This window comes from Rhinolophus hipposideros (genome assembly GCF_964194185.1).
Source record: "Rhinolophus hipposideros genome assembly, chromosome: 9".
Taxonomy (NCBI): Eukaryota; Metazoa; Chordata; class Mammalia; order Chiroptera; family Rhinolophidae; genus Rhinolophus; species Rhinolophus hipposideros.
This window is the reverse complement of record NC_138055.1, coordinates 6,852,107-6,869,632: the sequence shown is the minus strand read 5'-3', so window position 1 is coordinate 6,869,632 and position 17,526 is coordinate 6,852,107. Positions and strand designations below refer to the sequence as shown.

The window sequence follows — 17,526 nt, the reverse complement described above, 5'->3', positions numbered from 1 at the left end:
GAACCAGAGCATATGGTACTTAACATCAAAGCTATGTCTTGGCATATGTTTCTTACGTTGGCATAATTGGAATTATTGAAAATGGAATGGTAATTAAATCAAGACTTACGATACTTGCCCTAAGAAAAGAAAAAGGAACCATTTTCCAGTGCACAGACCTTGCTCTTCAGTGCTAATAGTTAAGCTGCCGAAAGCTGTCCCACGCCATGAAAGTAAGTGAATAGGTGAATAGATGTGCAATTAGTCCTAATAACAAGCCACAACCTATGATGTAGAGCTGGAGCCATCCTTTACTTGTGGCTTTTTTGGGGTGGCTTTGTTGAGGCTTTGTGTAAAATCTGTTTAATCAAGATTTAGGACTAGATACTATTATACACACCAAGATATTTGAAAAATGTATTCATTGTGCTTCACTTTGCCTCAATGGAATAAGTAAATTTAACCACCTCTTATTATACAGAGGGTGACAAGAAAATGTACTTTCTTAAAATACACATTTTAAGAAGAAAAACCTATTAAAATTGTAATACTGAATATATACCAATAACAAAAGATGAATACAAGTCACATTTGACTTCTGCAATTACAAGAGGTGCTCAAAGTGGTTACCATCGGTGTCCAGATACTTCTGATGACAGCAAACTACTGCTTGAGCAACGTTGACCTAAGTGTCCACTTGGATACATTTGTTTGGCCCCCCGCCCCCGGTATATATATAGGCTGTTTGGATGAAGGAGTACTCTCCTTGGATTTTCACAAGTCCAGTAACTTAGGGCAGATATCCTCATATTACTGATGGGGAACTGAGATTAACACAGGATCACAAGTAGCAAGTCAGGAATTGTAGCTGTATGATAGCGGTCTAGTCCTTTTTCTGTTACACCACTAGGTCTCACTCTGGCTTAGAGTCCTTTGGGAACTTTTTATTGAGCCAGAAAGAATGTATCTTCATTCAGTTACCTGTGAGTTAGTAGTCACTGTTGATGAATCTCCACTTCCCTGGACTTGCTCACAGTCTACTCAGGGTGATAGACAACAGATAAATGATGGTAGAGCAAAGAGTGGTAATAGAGTCTTGACTCAAGTGGAGTCTTGACTCAAAAAAGGCAGTGATGGATTGTAAATCTTGTTATTCTGGGATTTCTCTAAGTTTTAGAATTTGAAAATTCCAGTCCCCTGAGGGGCTCATAAATAGAACGTATATTACCTGTAGTACTCTTGGTTGCCCTTTTTTAGAAAGGCTCTGAGTACAGAGTATCAAGTACCATAGGAAACTTTCTCATCTATGAAAGTCATGCATTCCTGAAATGATGATGTTTTAACTAGCATAACATTAATGTAGTGTGATTTCATTCGTTGGACTCTGCAGATAGTAACACCATCTAGTCATCTGAGGAAAAGCAAAATAAAGCACCAACGATGCATAAGTAAGTTGTACTTTAAAAGACTGCATCATTTAAGATAAATATAAGACTGAGATGGGGAAGGGAAATATTGAAAATATTAAAGAATAAGTACAGAATAATTTTTAAAAGACAGTTAATTCATTCAACAAACATTAACTGAGCACTGAGCATAAAAAAGTTTCTACCTTCAAAGGACACAGGAAAAAAAAAAAGCAAGTAGTTGTAATATATCATGCTAAATTTAGTGATAGAGGTCCAGTAGTAGGGAGAAGGGAAAAGAGATATTTTCTGGGAGCAAGAAGTGGCAAAGTGGGAAATGTGGGCATGCCTTTAAAGATTAAGAGATATGTGATTTGAGACCTGAAAGGCAGCTTTCACCAAGCAGAATAGAGTAATGGAACCATCCTGGCAGAGGGAACGTGCAAAGGCATGGAACTCTGAGACATAATGGCTGGTACAAAGCTTTGCAATCCTTAGTAAGCCTGGAGGAGCTTTTTGAAAATACGTTCCTGGGCATGTTAATAGGTGTTACACCAAAATGGTTCTATGGTCAAATAAGTACAGGGAATGCTGCATTTCAGAGTGCCCGTGACAGACTAATTATAAGTCTAAGAAGGAAATGTATTTGGCAGTGATTTGCAAAATGTATTTGACCATGGCGCCCTTTTTTGTAATGAGTCTTGTACTGGTATCCCTTGGAACATATTTTAGAAAAACTTGGGCGTAAGCATGAGATGCGTAGGAGCAGGTGATAGAAAATCAAGTTGTGAAGAAAGCTGCTGGCTGGTTCCTGGAGGACCTTTTATATTATGTTAAGAAACAATGAGCTTTTTCCTCTAGGCAGTGGGAAACCATTGAATAATTTCAAGCTATTGAATACGATTAAATCTGAACTTTTGGTTATCTGTTAAAGAGTGAGAAATGGACTGGAAAGCTTGTCATTTCATTCTTAAATTTTCAGACACTGGTTTTTGCATTTGTTGGAAAATTGCATTTTTTTCAACTGATTAATCCCACATACATGATGACAGCTAGAACTCTACTAAATATCACATTTTATATAAGTACCATTTAAAATACTCTAGGATTTTATGATTTTTTCTGAAAATGCTAAATGCTAATTGCTAAATGCTAATTGTCCCCAGTCCCTCCTGTAGAATAAATGACCTTTCCTTCCCCTCCACCTACCAACTAAAAATCAAACAAAATTAAACAAAAGCTCACACTATTGTAAGTCATTTTAAAAAACCAGGTATTATAATTTTTTTCTAGTTTGCAAATTTGTTGCACTGTTAAATATCACTGAACTGTATTTCACCAAAGGTGGTTGGGTTTTTGTGCTGCTAGAGTATGTGTTCCTATCTTTTAGTCACATTAAAATTTATAGTAATTACATTTCTAAGAGATAAAAGATTAAAATAAGTAATGTCAATAGATCTTTCCAGAAAGGAATAATTCAGTGACAAGGAACATGTAGGATGCAAGTCAATGCAGGCAGTTCTTTTCAGTTGCTTTATAAATGCAGGCATCTCAAATGTAGCACGTCCAAAACTTAATACCTGCAGCCCTATCTCAGATGATGACAACTCCCTGCTTCCAGTGGCTAAGGCCCAAAACCTGGACTCCTATCATATCCACATCCAGTCTATTAGCAAATTCTGTTCGGCCCTACCTTTACAATATATCCAGAATTTGATCACTCTTCCCCACCCCCACCTCCATCGCTCTGGACCAAGCTACTGCAATCTTTTGCCTGGATTGTTGGCAATAACCTGATTTCCCTGCTTACTTTCAGTCTGTTTTCAATGACAGCAGCCAGCGTGGGTTTGTTTAAATATGTCAGATTATGTCACTCTTCTGTTCAAAGCCTCCAGTGGCGTCCTGTCCCACATACAATAACAAAGTACGTATTGTGATCTAGCAGTCCCTGTGTGATCTGACCTTTAGTTACCTTTCTTATTTCATTTACTTGCTCTCAGTCGGCTAGCACTGATCTCTGTGTTCCTCCAACACACCTTACACAGCCTGCCTTAGCGGTGTTGCACTTGCTATTCCTTCTGCCTGGAATTGTCTCACCAGATACCCACATGGCTAACTCCCTCACTTCTTGAGATCTTTACTCAGAGGTAACCATCACTTTTCACTGGCTACCTTAGCTAAAATTTCAACCCTCATACTCCAAAACTTCTATTCCCATTCCTTACTTTAGTTTTTTTCCTTAGCACCTATGACTAACATATTTTATTTAATGTTTGTTTATTGTTTCTCTCCAGTTTGTAAGCTTTGTGACAGCTAAGATTTTTGCTGTTCATTACTGTATTCCAGGTACCTAGAACACTACCTGACAAACAGTAGGTACTCAAAAAATACTGATATTTCACATATAATATAGCCAGATTGATCTGAGGAATGCATGGTAAGTCTGGCTTTAAAAAAAAAATTTGTAAAATACAACATAAAATTTATCCCATTCGTTTTTAAATATACGAGTACAGTTGTAAAGCAGATTTCCACAACTTTTTCATCTTGCAAATCTAAAATTACACCCATTAACAACTCTTCCTTTCCCCTTCCCCCCAGCCCCTGGTAACCACGATTCTACTTTCTGTTTCTATGAATTGGACATATAAGTAAAGTCATAAAGTATTTATTTTTCTATGAATGGCTTAGTTTCACTTAGTATAATGTCTCAAAGTTCATTCGTGTTGTAGCATGTAACAGGATTTCCTTCCTTTTTAAGGCCGAATAATATTCCACTGTAGGTATATGCCTGTATCTATTAATATTTTATGTATTCATTAATCAATTGACATTTGGGTTGGTTCCACCTCTTGGCTATTGTGGATAGTGCTGCTGTGAACATGGGTGTGCAAATATAAGTCTGGCTGAAAAAAAAAACATATATATGGCTGGCTATTTTTAAATTAAAAGAAAATACTTTTATACTTTAATTTTTAATTTACAGTGTCTTTAAGTTATGTGTCAAATGTTCTGCCTCTATTGGAAAAAAAGTCATTTCATGAATAATTATATAGTCTAAACCTGTGTATCTTAATACATTTTTAGTTCCTAAGGCTACACATATTTCAGAAGCTTGTATAGTAGCTTTAATTAGAGAAAAGAATGAAATAGATCATAAATGCTACTTAAAACCTATGTTATGTAAATATTTAGCTCAAAAACTAAAGTAAAATGATCTTTGCCATTTCCCAAATTCTTAACATCACCGTCATCATAAACTCATCATTTTCTGACATACCTTGGTGGTTGTAATCCATACAACCACTGACCAGATGTCCACAATCCTGCTAAACATGTTAAAAACATAATCTTAGTATATAGTCATAAACACGTTATCCACACAGCTGTGATTAACCAACACAGAGTCATGTTCAAATGTTACTTGAACATAATGTGTCTGAAAAGTCAATTTAACGATTCCTTTTGGTTGACTTCTTCTTATACACCTCTTTATGTTTCTTTTTTTCCCTCTTACCACCTTCTTTGAATCCTTCTGAGAAAATAGAGGGATCCCTGTTGCTGGTAACCCAGCTGACTCATCATTGTCCACAAAAGTATATTAAGATATGTGGTTAGGGCTGTAAGACTTTGGTGAATAATTGTTGAATGACTGTCTTCTCCAACTGCGTTCTTCTGCAGAGTCCTTTTCATCTGCCATACCATTTATCAGGAAGGACTTCAACTCACCATCATCTTCAACTTCTCTTTCTTCATCATTCTCAATAATTCTGTTTGTATTGGTATTTCTGCGATTAACAATTTTAACTGAAGTTGTAAAAGATATGTAGTTGGCCATCCCACTGTCATCAAATGCCAAGGAACAGAAGGAATGAAGGCCCTCCCGGCCCAGTGAACTGTATGGTGTATATCTTGTGTCATATGAAAAAAATTTCTCAAAAAGTGCATATTGACTGGAGGTAGAGAAAAAGGATCTTGCCCCTCTGTTTCTGCTTCCAGAGGAATTTCTTGGACTATATAAAAGGTCCTCAAGTGAGTCTTCAAATAAATGAAATGAAAATGAGTCCTTCTCCACCAAATTTTTTAGACATCATCTGGCTTACAGAATGTGAAGCCATACTCAAAAGAATCATCAAAATTACTTCTATCTCTGCCATTTAATCCTTCTTTGCCACATTTATCATAAATGTCCCGTTTTTCATCATTTGATAATACCTCATATGCCTCTTTGAATTTTCTCTCGGCCTCTTCTTTATCTTCTGGATTTTTATCAGGGTGCCATTTAAGTGCCCCTTTATGATAAGCCTTTTTAATGTCCTCACATGAAGCAAATCTCTGCACTCCTAGAACTTCATAGTAACTTACATGTTTGTTGGAAAGGGGTGCTCTGGGTAGTGAGAACCATGGCTTCCTTTCAGCTTAGGCTGTGCTGGTGGTGGTGGTGGTAGAGTGACTGCAAAGAGGCACATTTTCACATTGGAGACAATGTGATTACCAGGGAGCACTGTTAAGAGACCCCTAGGATCCTGGTTGTGTGGTAAGCAGAGTTACAAGCTTATGTCAGAGAGGGCTGCATTGTGGTGTCGTTCTAGGGTTGGGCTAGGGACCGGACCTTCCAAATGGCGCCGGTCCAGAGTCATACCAGACCATTCTGAACCCTCTGGACTGTTTCCCATGTATTCTCTGGCAGCCTCAACAAATACCTTGTGAACCAGTGGGACCTGTTGTTGATGGCCACCTCATGCCATTTGCATAGTATGACCTCTAGGTTACTGAGTCTTAATAAGTTACTTCCCAGTTTTTCCATGTTTTGGTTTGGAAAAATGAAGAATTCATGATGAGGATTCAAAATATTCCAGCAGTTGACATATGTGTGTTAGTCAAGAGACTTACAGTTCAGTAGGAGATACAAACAAGTAACTCAATTACAATATAATAAAGGCTATGATCGGGGGAGCACTGCAATCATATGAGAAACACCTACCTCAGAAGTGGGGTGTCAGGGAGGGCTTCCTGGAGAAGTACCCTAACTATACAAGCTTTCTGTGTGCTTGTGCTGAGTCATTTGGGATGACGGTATCTTTGCCTACTTCAAGTTTACTACTATAAAATATATACTTAAAGAGTTTGAAAATTGTGCGTTTGTGTCTTCAATATGTAATTATTGAATGCCTGCTTTGTGCAAGGCAATTTTAGCCACTGGTGATAGATAACAGTCTTGAACAAAGAAATTCCAGTTTTCATGGTGTTTACATTATAATGGAGTACAAAGAATAAATAAAAATCATTGGAGATAGTGTGATATGTGCTCAAAAAAAAGTAGTGTGGCGGGGGCAGAGAGCTGCCTTAGGTTGGTTTTAGAAAACCTCTGAAGAGATGACATTAGAGCTGAGACCTTGATGACAGAGTCAACCATGCGATGACCCAGGACAGTGGCTGCTAGCCATGTGGATTAGATATTGTGGGTTTTTTCCAGTTTTGAGCTATTACAAATCAAGTTAAGCATTCATTTCAAGTATTGTGGGAAGCAAATTGGGAGGTGTACCCTGTTTCCCTGAAAATAAGACCTAGCCGAACACTCAACTCTAATGCGTCTTTTGGAGCAAAAATTAATATAAGACCCGTTCTTAATATTATGTTAGATAAAGTAATTTTTCTAAGGCTACGTAGCTTGTTAGCAAAAAATCTAATATTTAAACTTGAGTCTGTCTGATTCCAAATTCTGCTCTTTCCACTATATCTCGTTTCTTGGACCAGGACTTAAGAGTTTAGGGTCTAGACATTCCACAGTCTTGTACTGAGAACCTATGATACAGAGAGGAGTTAGGAAATAGAAAATGCTGATCTCAAGGAATTCATACAGTTGGAAAAAACATTGAAAATCTAATTTCAATAGAGTGAAAGTATAACACAAGAATTTGCTTCTGTCATTATTCCCCCTCCTTTGATCCCCCGCCCCTTCCAGCTGCTATGCCATTTTTCTCTGATCCCTTCACAATAAAATGTCTCAAAATCATTGTCTCTACTTGACCTCTGTGCTTTCTTCCATCCCACTCTTTCCTTGGCACCCTCCCAATCTAGCTTTGATCTTCTTTCGCTTTTCTTTTTTCCAGTTTTATTGCAATGCAATTGACATATAACATTGTATATGTTTGAAGTGTATGACATAATGATTTAATATATGTATATATTGTGAAATGATGACCAAAATCAGTTGTTTGTATCCATCACCTCACATAATTGTAAGTTTTTTTCTCGTGATAAGAACTTTTAAGATTTACTCTTTTAGCCACTTGCAAATATGCAACACAAATTGCTACATATAGTCACCATGCTGTACATTACATCCCCAGGACTTATTTATCTCATTATTGGACATTTTGTACCTTTTGACTACCTTCACCCATTTTAGCTGCTATCTTCTGTACTCTACTAAAATTATTCTCGGCACTGCCTCCAGTGACGTCTATGTTGCCAAATCTAGTGGTCTCTTTGCCTCCTCATATTAGCATATTTCACTTGATGCAGCTGAGCACTTCCCCATTTTTGAAACACTTGTTTAGCTTCCCAGATACCACATTCTTCTAGTCTTCTTCCTGTCTCCTGTGCTTTTCCTTCTCACACTAAAATAGTACAGTACCTGGACTTTATCCACACCATCTCCCTGGGTAATATCCAGTCCCAGGCCTTTGGATACCATCTATATTCTTAGCACACCTTCATTTATATATCTAACCTTCTACTTTTCCCTTCTGAACTTAAGACTGCCTATTTGACCTCTCCATTGGAATATCCAATAATTATCTCAATCTTTTCCATTGCATTTAATGATATAAATACCATCCACCCACTTGTTGAAGCCCCAAACCTAAGAATCCTTAATTTCCCTGTTTACTCCCTGCATCTAATCAGAAGCCAGACTTACTGGCTTTTGACCTTCAAACTATATCCCAAGTCTAATCACTGGGGAGATGAAGTCAAATAACAAATCACCCCTGCCTTCCAAAAGTTTGTAGTAGACTGGAAAACTAAATTAGTGTAATGACGGGCAGGGAAAAGAAAGAGGAGCACGTGCTAGAGTGGGACTAATTATTTAGCAATATGCAATAGCAAAAGACAAAAGCAATTAATAGAACATGTTAATGACAAAGTAAAGGTGGTTATGACATATATATGTACATATATATTTGTGTGTGTATGTGTATATATATACATATATATATATACACATACACACACAATGTTATGCCAAAGAAGCTCACCAAACCGTGGGAAAACACCACTGGAACAGTCAGGAATCAAAACCTTGCCAGGTCTGCAGCTGGGAAAGCTGAGGCATCTCCCACTGCTGCTTGCTAGTTCCCAAGCATGCTAAAATGAAGAATCATCAAGGACGGATGACGAAATTTACACTGCCAACTGAGGTCTGTCTTATATATTTTTTCAGATGTACTTTAGAGCCAACCTCCTTGTTCCTGCCTCCTGCTCTGGGAATGGCCACTTCGAGGAGGGTTCAGCAATTACTGTGATAAGAATATTGCTTATCTGGCTGAAGGGCCAGTTCATTTGGACAAACAATACTTACTGTTCTTGCCTGGGATTATCGACCCAAGGCCTTCCAAAGCCTGGCAACATGCCTGTTACGTCATTCTGATATAACTTAGTTACTTCTTCACCTCATCTGCTGATGCGGGCAATACAGACAGAAAGCAACATTCCATATCTCTCCTGGGAAAAAGACAAGGAAGAAATTTTCTTAACCCTAAGCTAACCATCACCCATGTGAGGGAACAAAAAGCTAACCAGCACCTCACATGCAGTCTCTCATATGGGGAACAAAGGAATAAAAAGCTAATCAAAAGCTAACCATCACTTCACATGTAGTCTCATGTGAGGGAACCCCACATGCAGTCTCGTATGAGGGAACAAAGGAACAAAAAGCTAACCATCACCTCACATGCAGTCTCATGTGAGGGAACAAAAAGCTGACCTAAGGTAACCATCATCTCACATGCAGTCTTTCATGTAAGGGAAAAAAAAGCTAACAGACAAAAGTTCACATCAGCCAATGAAGGCCAATTTTTCTAAAATTTTTCCCACAATTAGCAATTATGCAAGTGTAGTAGGTATTAAAATAGAATTAAGTACAGGAGTCTTGAGGAGGGGCGTTTGCATCAGAACCAATAGGGGTGGGAAGTTAACGAGAAGCCTTCCCAGATTAAGTCATGTTGGAGCCAATTTTTGAGAAGTTGGGTAATCACAGAAGCAGGCAAAGGCCATTATACACCAAGATAACTGCATTTTTGAAGGCCAATGCTGTTACAATACAGACTAATTAGCTGGGGGTTCTTCCAATAGTTTAGTATGGCTTCAATATGTTTTTTGAGGATTAGGCCAGAGGAGTGAGAAGCGTCCCAATCAAGAAGGGTGCTAGGCTAGAATTTGAAGCATATATTCTGAAAGAAAATTCTAAGCATTGTGTGGGGAGCTGGAAGGTTAAGGACAGATCCTGGAATTTTAAACCTGATTTGATTGATAATACCTTTGAAGAGATTGAGACAAAGGAGTAAAGGGATCACTTTGGAAATAGGGTAGCCTATAGAGAACGAATTGAAGAGAGATGGTCCCAAGACAAGCAGACCAATTAGAGGAGACAATTGAAGAAGTCCAGGTGAATTGAGGATCTAAACTAAGGAAATGGCTCTCCTTTGAATTGAATTGGATATTTTAGAAGTAGGACTGGATATACCAGTTTGCTACTAATTACAGTAGTGCCACCCCTCCCGTATTCAAGAGGGATACATTCCAAGACCCCTAGTAGACGCCTGAGACTGAATATTGCCAAACCCTGTATATACTGTGCTTTTCCTATACATACATACCTGTAATAAAAGCTTAATTTATAAATGAGGCACAGTCAGAGATTAACAACAGAAAAATAGAACAATTATACTGTAACAAAAATGTGAACATGGTACTAAGTAAGGGTAACTTGAACACAAGCACTGCGATACGTCGCAGTGGGTCTGATTAACCAAGGTGGCTCCTTAAGTGACTATGCTGGGCAAGGGATGATTCACAACTTGGGCAGGACAGAGCAGGATGGCACGAGATTTCATCACGCTACTCAGAATAGCACACAATTTAAAACATGAATTGTTTATTTCTTGAATTTTTCCATTTAATATTTTCAGACCATGGGTAACTGAAACCACAGATAAGAGCGGGCTGCTGGTATATGACCTTGGGCAAAATCCTGTGTACTTGAATGTAGGTAAAAAGCTATCAGGACTTTTCTTTTTTAATTTACTGATAATAAACATCTCAGTTCATGTCTCATGTGAAAGTTCTTTTTGTTTTTGTTTTTTTACATTGCATTTGTTAAGAGTTTAGCTTCCTCATAGAAGGATTGAGTATTCTAGTATTGTCTCATCTGAACATTAAAAAATTGGTTAACTTTTTACATTCAATTATTTTACTGGTGAAATGATAGTGTAGACAGTGTAATCTAATGGTTATAGGCTCTATAGATTGTTGTTCAAATTCTAGTTCTGTTATAGTATTTCTTCATCGTGGGCAAGTTTCTTAACCTTTCTGTATATCTTTTTTCTCATCTTTAAATGGAAAGTAATAGTATCTTCCTCAAATATAGAATGCTACTATTTGTTTAAAGAAGGGCATATTAATAGATACGAGGTGTGATCAAACAATATGGTGAATGTTTAAATAAAATTTATTACAGTAAAAGACACATTGCCATTAATCCCCCTCAAAATACTCCCCCTCGCTTCAAACACACATCCCATTGTTCTTGCCCCTTTCTGAAGCAGTTCTGGAAGTCCTCTTTTGTGAGTGTCCTTAGTTGCACTGCCATGGCTGCCTCAATATCCTGAATTGATTCAAAACGTTTACTTTTCATGGTCATTTTGACTTTGGGGTAGAGCCAGAAGTCACACAGGGCCAGATTGGTGAGTAAGGTGGATGAGGACACACCGTAATGTTTTTATTTGACAGAAATTGCCATACCAGAAGCAATGTGTGACACGGACTGCTGTCATGATGGAGGATGATTTACGGCACACTTTAGGACACACCTTCTCTCAACCCTAGCTCACACCCAACTGACTGCACCGAACAAGTTGAAACTTGTCACACACTGTTACTAAAGTTTGATGCGCCGCTTCCATATTGAAGATCCCTGTCTTTCCATTGGATGGCATTTGACAGCAGCATTCACTGTATTTTGTGATCACAACAGAAAGACTCCGTGTCACACATCTCTTCTGGTACAGCAATTTCTGCAAAGCACAGGAAAGCAAAGTGCAGTAAAACAAGGTGTGCCTGTATATTCTCGAAGACCAGAGCAGATGCTCTTGTCTTATTCTTGTATCTTTCACAGCATGTGTTCTTACTAATCACACTCAATCTTTGTTGAGTGAATGCTAATAATAGTGTTTATTGTCTGCCATTAGTAAGCATTTTTCACTCATTATTTTACTAAGATTCCAAGATTTAGAGCGGCCTGGTGGCTCAGTTGGTTAGAGCGCGAGCTCTGAACAACAGGGTTGCTGATTTGATTCCCACATGGGCCAATGAGCTGCGCCCTCCACAACTAGATTGAAGACAACGAGCTGCCACTGAGCTGCTCTAGGGGCTGCCGGATGGCTCGGTTGGAGTGTGAGCTCTCAACAACAAGGTTGCCAGTTCAATTCGAGAATGGGATGGTGGGCTATGCCCCTTGCAACTAAGATTGAAAACGGCAACTAGACTTGGAGCTGAGCTGCACACTCCACAACTAGATTGAAGGACAACAACTTGGAGCTGATGGGCCCTGGGGAAACACACTATTCCCCAATAAAATTTATTAAAAAACAACAAGATTTAAGGAGATAGCATGTGCATATTTTCTTACACTTCACATAATTCTTAATGAAAATGTTAATTCTCTTTATCTGAATTTTAGGACACAGCTTCATGCTATCACTGTGAAATATCCCATCCCAGCTTTTTTTGTTGCTTTCCTCTTGTTCCTTATACCTTAGTCATACTGTGTGCATATAAACCTCTATTATACCGTAGTAGACTAGAGTTGCTAAGGGTAAAGATGAGGTCCTTTCTGTATTTCTAGGGTCCAACACAGGCTCTGGCTGGTCCAGAGGAAGGACCATATAAATACGGAAGGTGAAACTGGTTGGCATTTTTCTAAAGCATCCAAGTGCTGGAGATAGATAAATGTAGACCTACTGTGAGCACCTTCTAAATTCGTTGTTCCATTTCATCTTTCTTTTTTCTTCAGGATGCGTATCATGTTCACAGCGAAGGTACTCCCTGCAGCCCATCCCAGAGAGGAGGATCCCAAACCGATACTTGGGCCAGCCCAGCCCCTTTACACACCCACACCTCCTCAGACCAGGTAAGGCCTTTGAGCTGTAATAACTGTCTCCCTCTTTCGGTGCTTTATCTAGAACTGTACTATCCAGTAAAACTTTTTTTGCGACAATGGAAATGGTCTACATCTGTGCTGTGCAACATAGCAGCCACTAGCCACATTGGCTGTTGTATACTTATTATGTTGCTAGTGCAACTGAGAAACTAAACTTTTTGTTTTAAATAATTTAAACTTAAATAGCTATATGTGGCTACTGGGACTCTACTGACAGCACCATCTAGAGCCATAAATATCGTGATAAGCCTTACAATTCAGAAGTAGCAGTAAAAAGTATGTATTTAGGAGGTTTTTAGAGAAAAGTTCTGTTACTTTCTAAGACAGTTATTTTCTCACTATTGATGCCTAGTGAACTACGGTGTTTGAATGTTTTAGAAAACATGTTTTTCTTGAAAGTGTGAAATACTCATTTCAAAATTATGTTTACCAAAAATATTTCTGTATAGATTATCAAGATTTTCGGATCTGATTGTCACAGTTTTGAGAGGTGATAGCAAAAAACAGATAAATGTTCACTAATTTTTATAATTAATAAAGGTTTGCCTCACTAATTTTTTTCTGCTGTAGTATTGCAGCATTGCTTCTCCAAGATGTGTCATCACTATCACTCAAATTCATGCCTAAAGATTTTTGTTTTATTTTGTTCTTTTAAAAAGGCAGTTAAGGGATGAGATATGGTGAATGCATGTCATCCCAAAGAGGGAGGTAAAATAAAGCCAAATGCATTGTAGAAAAACCAGTCAGGTTTTCAAGAGCAATTAATTGTTGCTTCTGCCACGAGAAGTTAAATCTGTATTTTCTATGTAAGCATATATATTAACAATCTAAATTGCCTCTAGAAATAAGTTACTCTTTCACTGTCTCCACTCAGTGAGCGATACCAGTGTGTCTCTCAGTGAGGGCTTCCTTTTGCTGATTCTTCATCAGACTGGAATTCCTGCTGGAAAGTCGACTGACACTCAGGAAATGCAGCTCACCACTGAAACACACAAGAAATCAGAGTTTTTCAAAGCTGTAAGGTAAGCCTAAGAGCAATCCAGTTGGTATAAAGTGTTTCTCTACCCTATCAACCTACCTGTAACTTTGATTTTTTTTTTTAATTAAAATTGATATTCAGTTTTACCAGCTTTGAAAATTATTGATTTCTTGTGGTGAGATACTTTTACATGGTGAGCTGCATTTTCTAGGCTTTGAAACTAGTAATCATGTTGTCAAGATGATGCCCTCTGTATATAGACTGTTTGCTTTGTATGTTATGTGCATGTTAACAATATAAAAAAAGCATGTAAATATAAAAAAAGAATGTAAATAAATATATACATACATGTTTATATACATATATGTGTGTTAATATCAGTGATGGGGGAAATGGGATGCCTGTCCTTATTTTTACTCTCTTAGACATAATGTTTTGGACATTTGGGGTAAGTGAGAAGGGTAAGAAGTAGATAAAATTTTAAAACAACTATCAATGTTAAAGAAACTGTCAGGTATACAGTTTTTAGAGGCAAAAGCTATATAAGTATCCAAAGTATTAATCATTTGTCTTCATGTAGAGATGCAAAACATAGGGTGTGTTAAAATGATTGTGGGGTGAAGGAAAATTATTAAGAAAAATTAAAAGGCATGTAATACATTTTTAAAAATCTCTTCTATAGAGCCATTTGTTAGTTTGGGGTACAAAATTATGTCATCTATACTCGGTTAGCTCCAAAAGGTTTCATGGTTAACATAATTATTTTCCCAATACTTGCCAGTACTTAAAACTTTTGGAAAATATTTCAATCCTTTTCCTAATTATTATACAAGTTCTATATAATAAAAAAATTAGAGAATACACATAAGCATATATATTTTTTTAATTACTCGTAATCCCATACCACTCAGAGAAAATCACTATTGAGATTTTGGTATATGTATCTTTCCAGACTTATTTTTTTATATGAATAAATTGTGTGTGTGTGTGTGTGTGTGTGTGTACACACTGTGATCAATTATTTCCTTAAAACAAATTCTTAGAAGTGGTATTACTGCATCAGCTCCTTCTGAATTTTTGGGAGCTGTTTCCCCTGGATTTCTCTTGTCCATACCTACCCAAGTTTCCTGAGACAACTATAACTTGGAAAGCATTCGGCAGAATCATATGGAGCATAAAGAAATTCTGTTCTAGTTGTGCTACTACTGCTTTAGATGGAAGTAGTCAGAGTGACTCCTCCAGGATCTCCTAGTGATTTTCAAAATCAGTTAGGTATCCATCTTTCAATGATAAATTGGTTGTAGTTTTGCGTTGAGCAAGGAGTGTATTTTTTTTAAGTTGTGTCAAACACGGTTGACTTTAATAATATCTAAATGATCAAGATTTACTTTGGTAAGGGGAGATATTTATACTTTTTAAAATCTTAAAATAGATGATCCTTGCTTTGCTTTTACCCAGCAGGAACAGGGCTGCTCTGTAGAGTAACCCGCCCTTTGTCTCTCCTCTACTTACATAAACGTAGCCTTGCTTTTAAAAAAAGAAAAAAAGATTAAGATATATGTCCAAGAAGTGACGGAAATCAAAAGTGGTTTGAATCTGCCTAGACCACTGGGTGAGCTGTTTCAGACTAGACATCCATGCCAGAATCCCATAGACTTGCTGAATAAGAATCTCAAGGGAAGATCTCAGGCCACATGTTTCGGAGAGCTCCCTGGATGTTTCTGATGCATCCCACCGGCCTGAGGGGTATTTATTTAGCTGGGTGTGTGAAATGCCTAGTGACTTAGGGGGACGAACCAAATGTTGGGGCCACAAGCCACCTTGTGAAGCAGAGTGTACCTTTCCCATGCCTCTCTGGTGTCCTCATCCCCATACACTCAGTTCTTAAATTCATTCACATCTTTAGCATCACCACCATCAAACATTTACTGAATGATGACTTTACATGTATTTAACCATTTCAAAACACTTTTTTATAGATTACACTTGATAAGCCCAGTAACAGGCTACACAAGTTTTGTATTTAGAGTTTTTCAATTTCAGTTTAAGGCCTACCTGTTTTTATAAAGTAATGTGTCTTCTTTTCTCACTCCCTGTGTACCTGTGGAATTTTAAAAATAACTATGTATTCATGTTGATTGTACATTTTCCTCGTCTTCGTCTTCTGAATTAGATTTTAATGCAGAGTAAATACTGCAGTCTGTATGTATGTAAATTTGTAGGTGAGTAAACCTATATATTTAGTCTATAGGTATGATACATGTTGACTACTCATTTCATGGTACCATTATACTGGTAACTAGCTTACAGAAAATCCATAAACTATAATTTAGTGCAGAATTATAGAGTATTTCTCTTTTTCCCTCTCCCTTCTTTCTCCTTCCCCGCCGCCCCCTCCCTTTCAAAGCCATTGTTTCTCAGTCTAATTGTGTATGACACAGCTCCCTGGTGGATGCTGGTATTATGAGCCTTGGGCGTCCGCCAGCTTGAGGCAGTCGGTGGCCGGTAGTCAGCAGCTCACAGCAGCTCGCGCCGGCTGCCGGCCACTTACACCGGCCACCGGCAGCTCATGGTGGCAAACAGTAGCTCGCGGCAGCACACAGCAGCCCACTGACAGCTCATGCCAACCTCCAGCTGCTCAGGCAGCCCGGCTCCAGGGAGAGCTGTTGTTCACAATCTTAGCTGTAGAGGGCGCAGCTCACCGGCCCGTGTGGGAATCAAACCCAGGACCTCAGCATTAGGAGCACAGCGCTCCAACCACCTGAGCCACTGGGCCGGCCCGATTATTTCTCTTTTTTAATCTAGGAGAAAAAGAAAATTTTGAAGTATAATTTTCATGGGTTTAAATACTGGTACATTAAAAATAAATGAGTTGTCTGTAACCTTTGTGCGTACTCATATTTCTCATTCATATCCAGAAATTCTCTGAGGCACAGATTAGCAAGAATCATTCCGAGGCAAGAATCAGGAATCTTCTAAAGAACTGAATAACAAAATCTCCTGAATCATTTGACACTCATTCTTGTTGTGCGCAGAAGCCAAAGACTTTTTCAGGGCTTCTGTGTGAATACTCTGTTAGGAATAGTGGTTGTCCTACCTGGCTTTGGATTACCTGGGTGACAACCTCTTCAAGTGTAAATCTGTACTGTGGTAATAATTATAACTAACATTTACATAGTGTTACTGTTCTAAGTATTTTATTAACTTATTCAATCCTCCCGACAATTTTGTGAAGTGGGTGCTATTATTATCTCCATTTTGTAGATGAGGAAACTGAGACACAGAGTAGTTGAGACAAGTTACTCAGTAAGTGGTTAAGGCAGGATTTCAATTCGCAAAAGCCTGACTCAGAGGCCATACTTAACCACAAAACAGTATGTAACACCTGTGCCAAAGAATACGATCTGGAAACTTTTAAGTCTCTTTTTGTACGATATTTTTGATAAGAAATTCAACTGGGAGAAGTCTTGGTATAAACATTTTTTCAAGTTTAGCGAGTGATATACTTTTTTTCAGTGAATTTGCACAGATCTTAAGTATGCAATTCAGTGAGTTTTGACAAAGGTATACACCAGTACAACCCACACCCCAGTCAAGATATAGAACACTTCCATCACCCCAGAAAGTTCCCTGCTGCCCCCTCCAGTCAGTTCCCACCTCCACCCTTAACCACTGCTCCGGTTTCTATCAACAGATTGTTTGCCTGTTCTTGAATTTCA

At 38.1% G+C, this 17,526-nt stretch overlaps 2 protein-coding genes across 3 annotated transcripts in view; one reads left to right on the top strand and one right to left on the bottom strand.

Moving 5' to 3' along the window:
* The window catches only part of XPNPEP3 (X-prolyl aminopeptidase 3), a 50,735-nt gene that overhangs the window by 873 nt on the left and 32,336 nt on the right, over positions 1-17,526 (top strand). Inside the window, exons 2-3 of one of the 2 annotated variants that reach the window (XM_081058608.1) lie at positions 12,682-12,798; positions 13,703-13,850. Coding sequence is in view for 1 of the 2 variants with exons in the window: in XM_081058607.1 (XP_080914733.1) it covers positions 12,682-12,798 (117 nt within the window). In the remaining variant the exon portion in view is untranslated. The remainder of the gene's footprint in view (positions 1-12,681; positions 12,799-13,702; positions 13,851-17,526) is intronic. The other variant, XM_081058607.1, reaches the window with a different exon arrangement.
* DNAJB7 (DnaJ heat shock protein family (Hsp40) member B7) lies at positions 4,838-6,025 on the bottom strand (the record flags this gene model as incomplete). The annotated part of the gene is given in 5 exon segments (XM_081060490.1): positions 4,838-4,962; positions 4,965-4,986; positions 4,990-5,471; positions 5,474-5,772; positions 5,937-6,025. Coding segments are annotated over 5 exon segments (1,017 nt in total).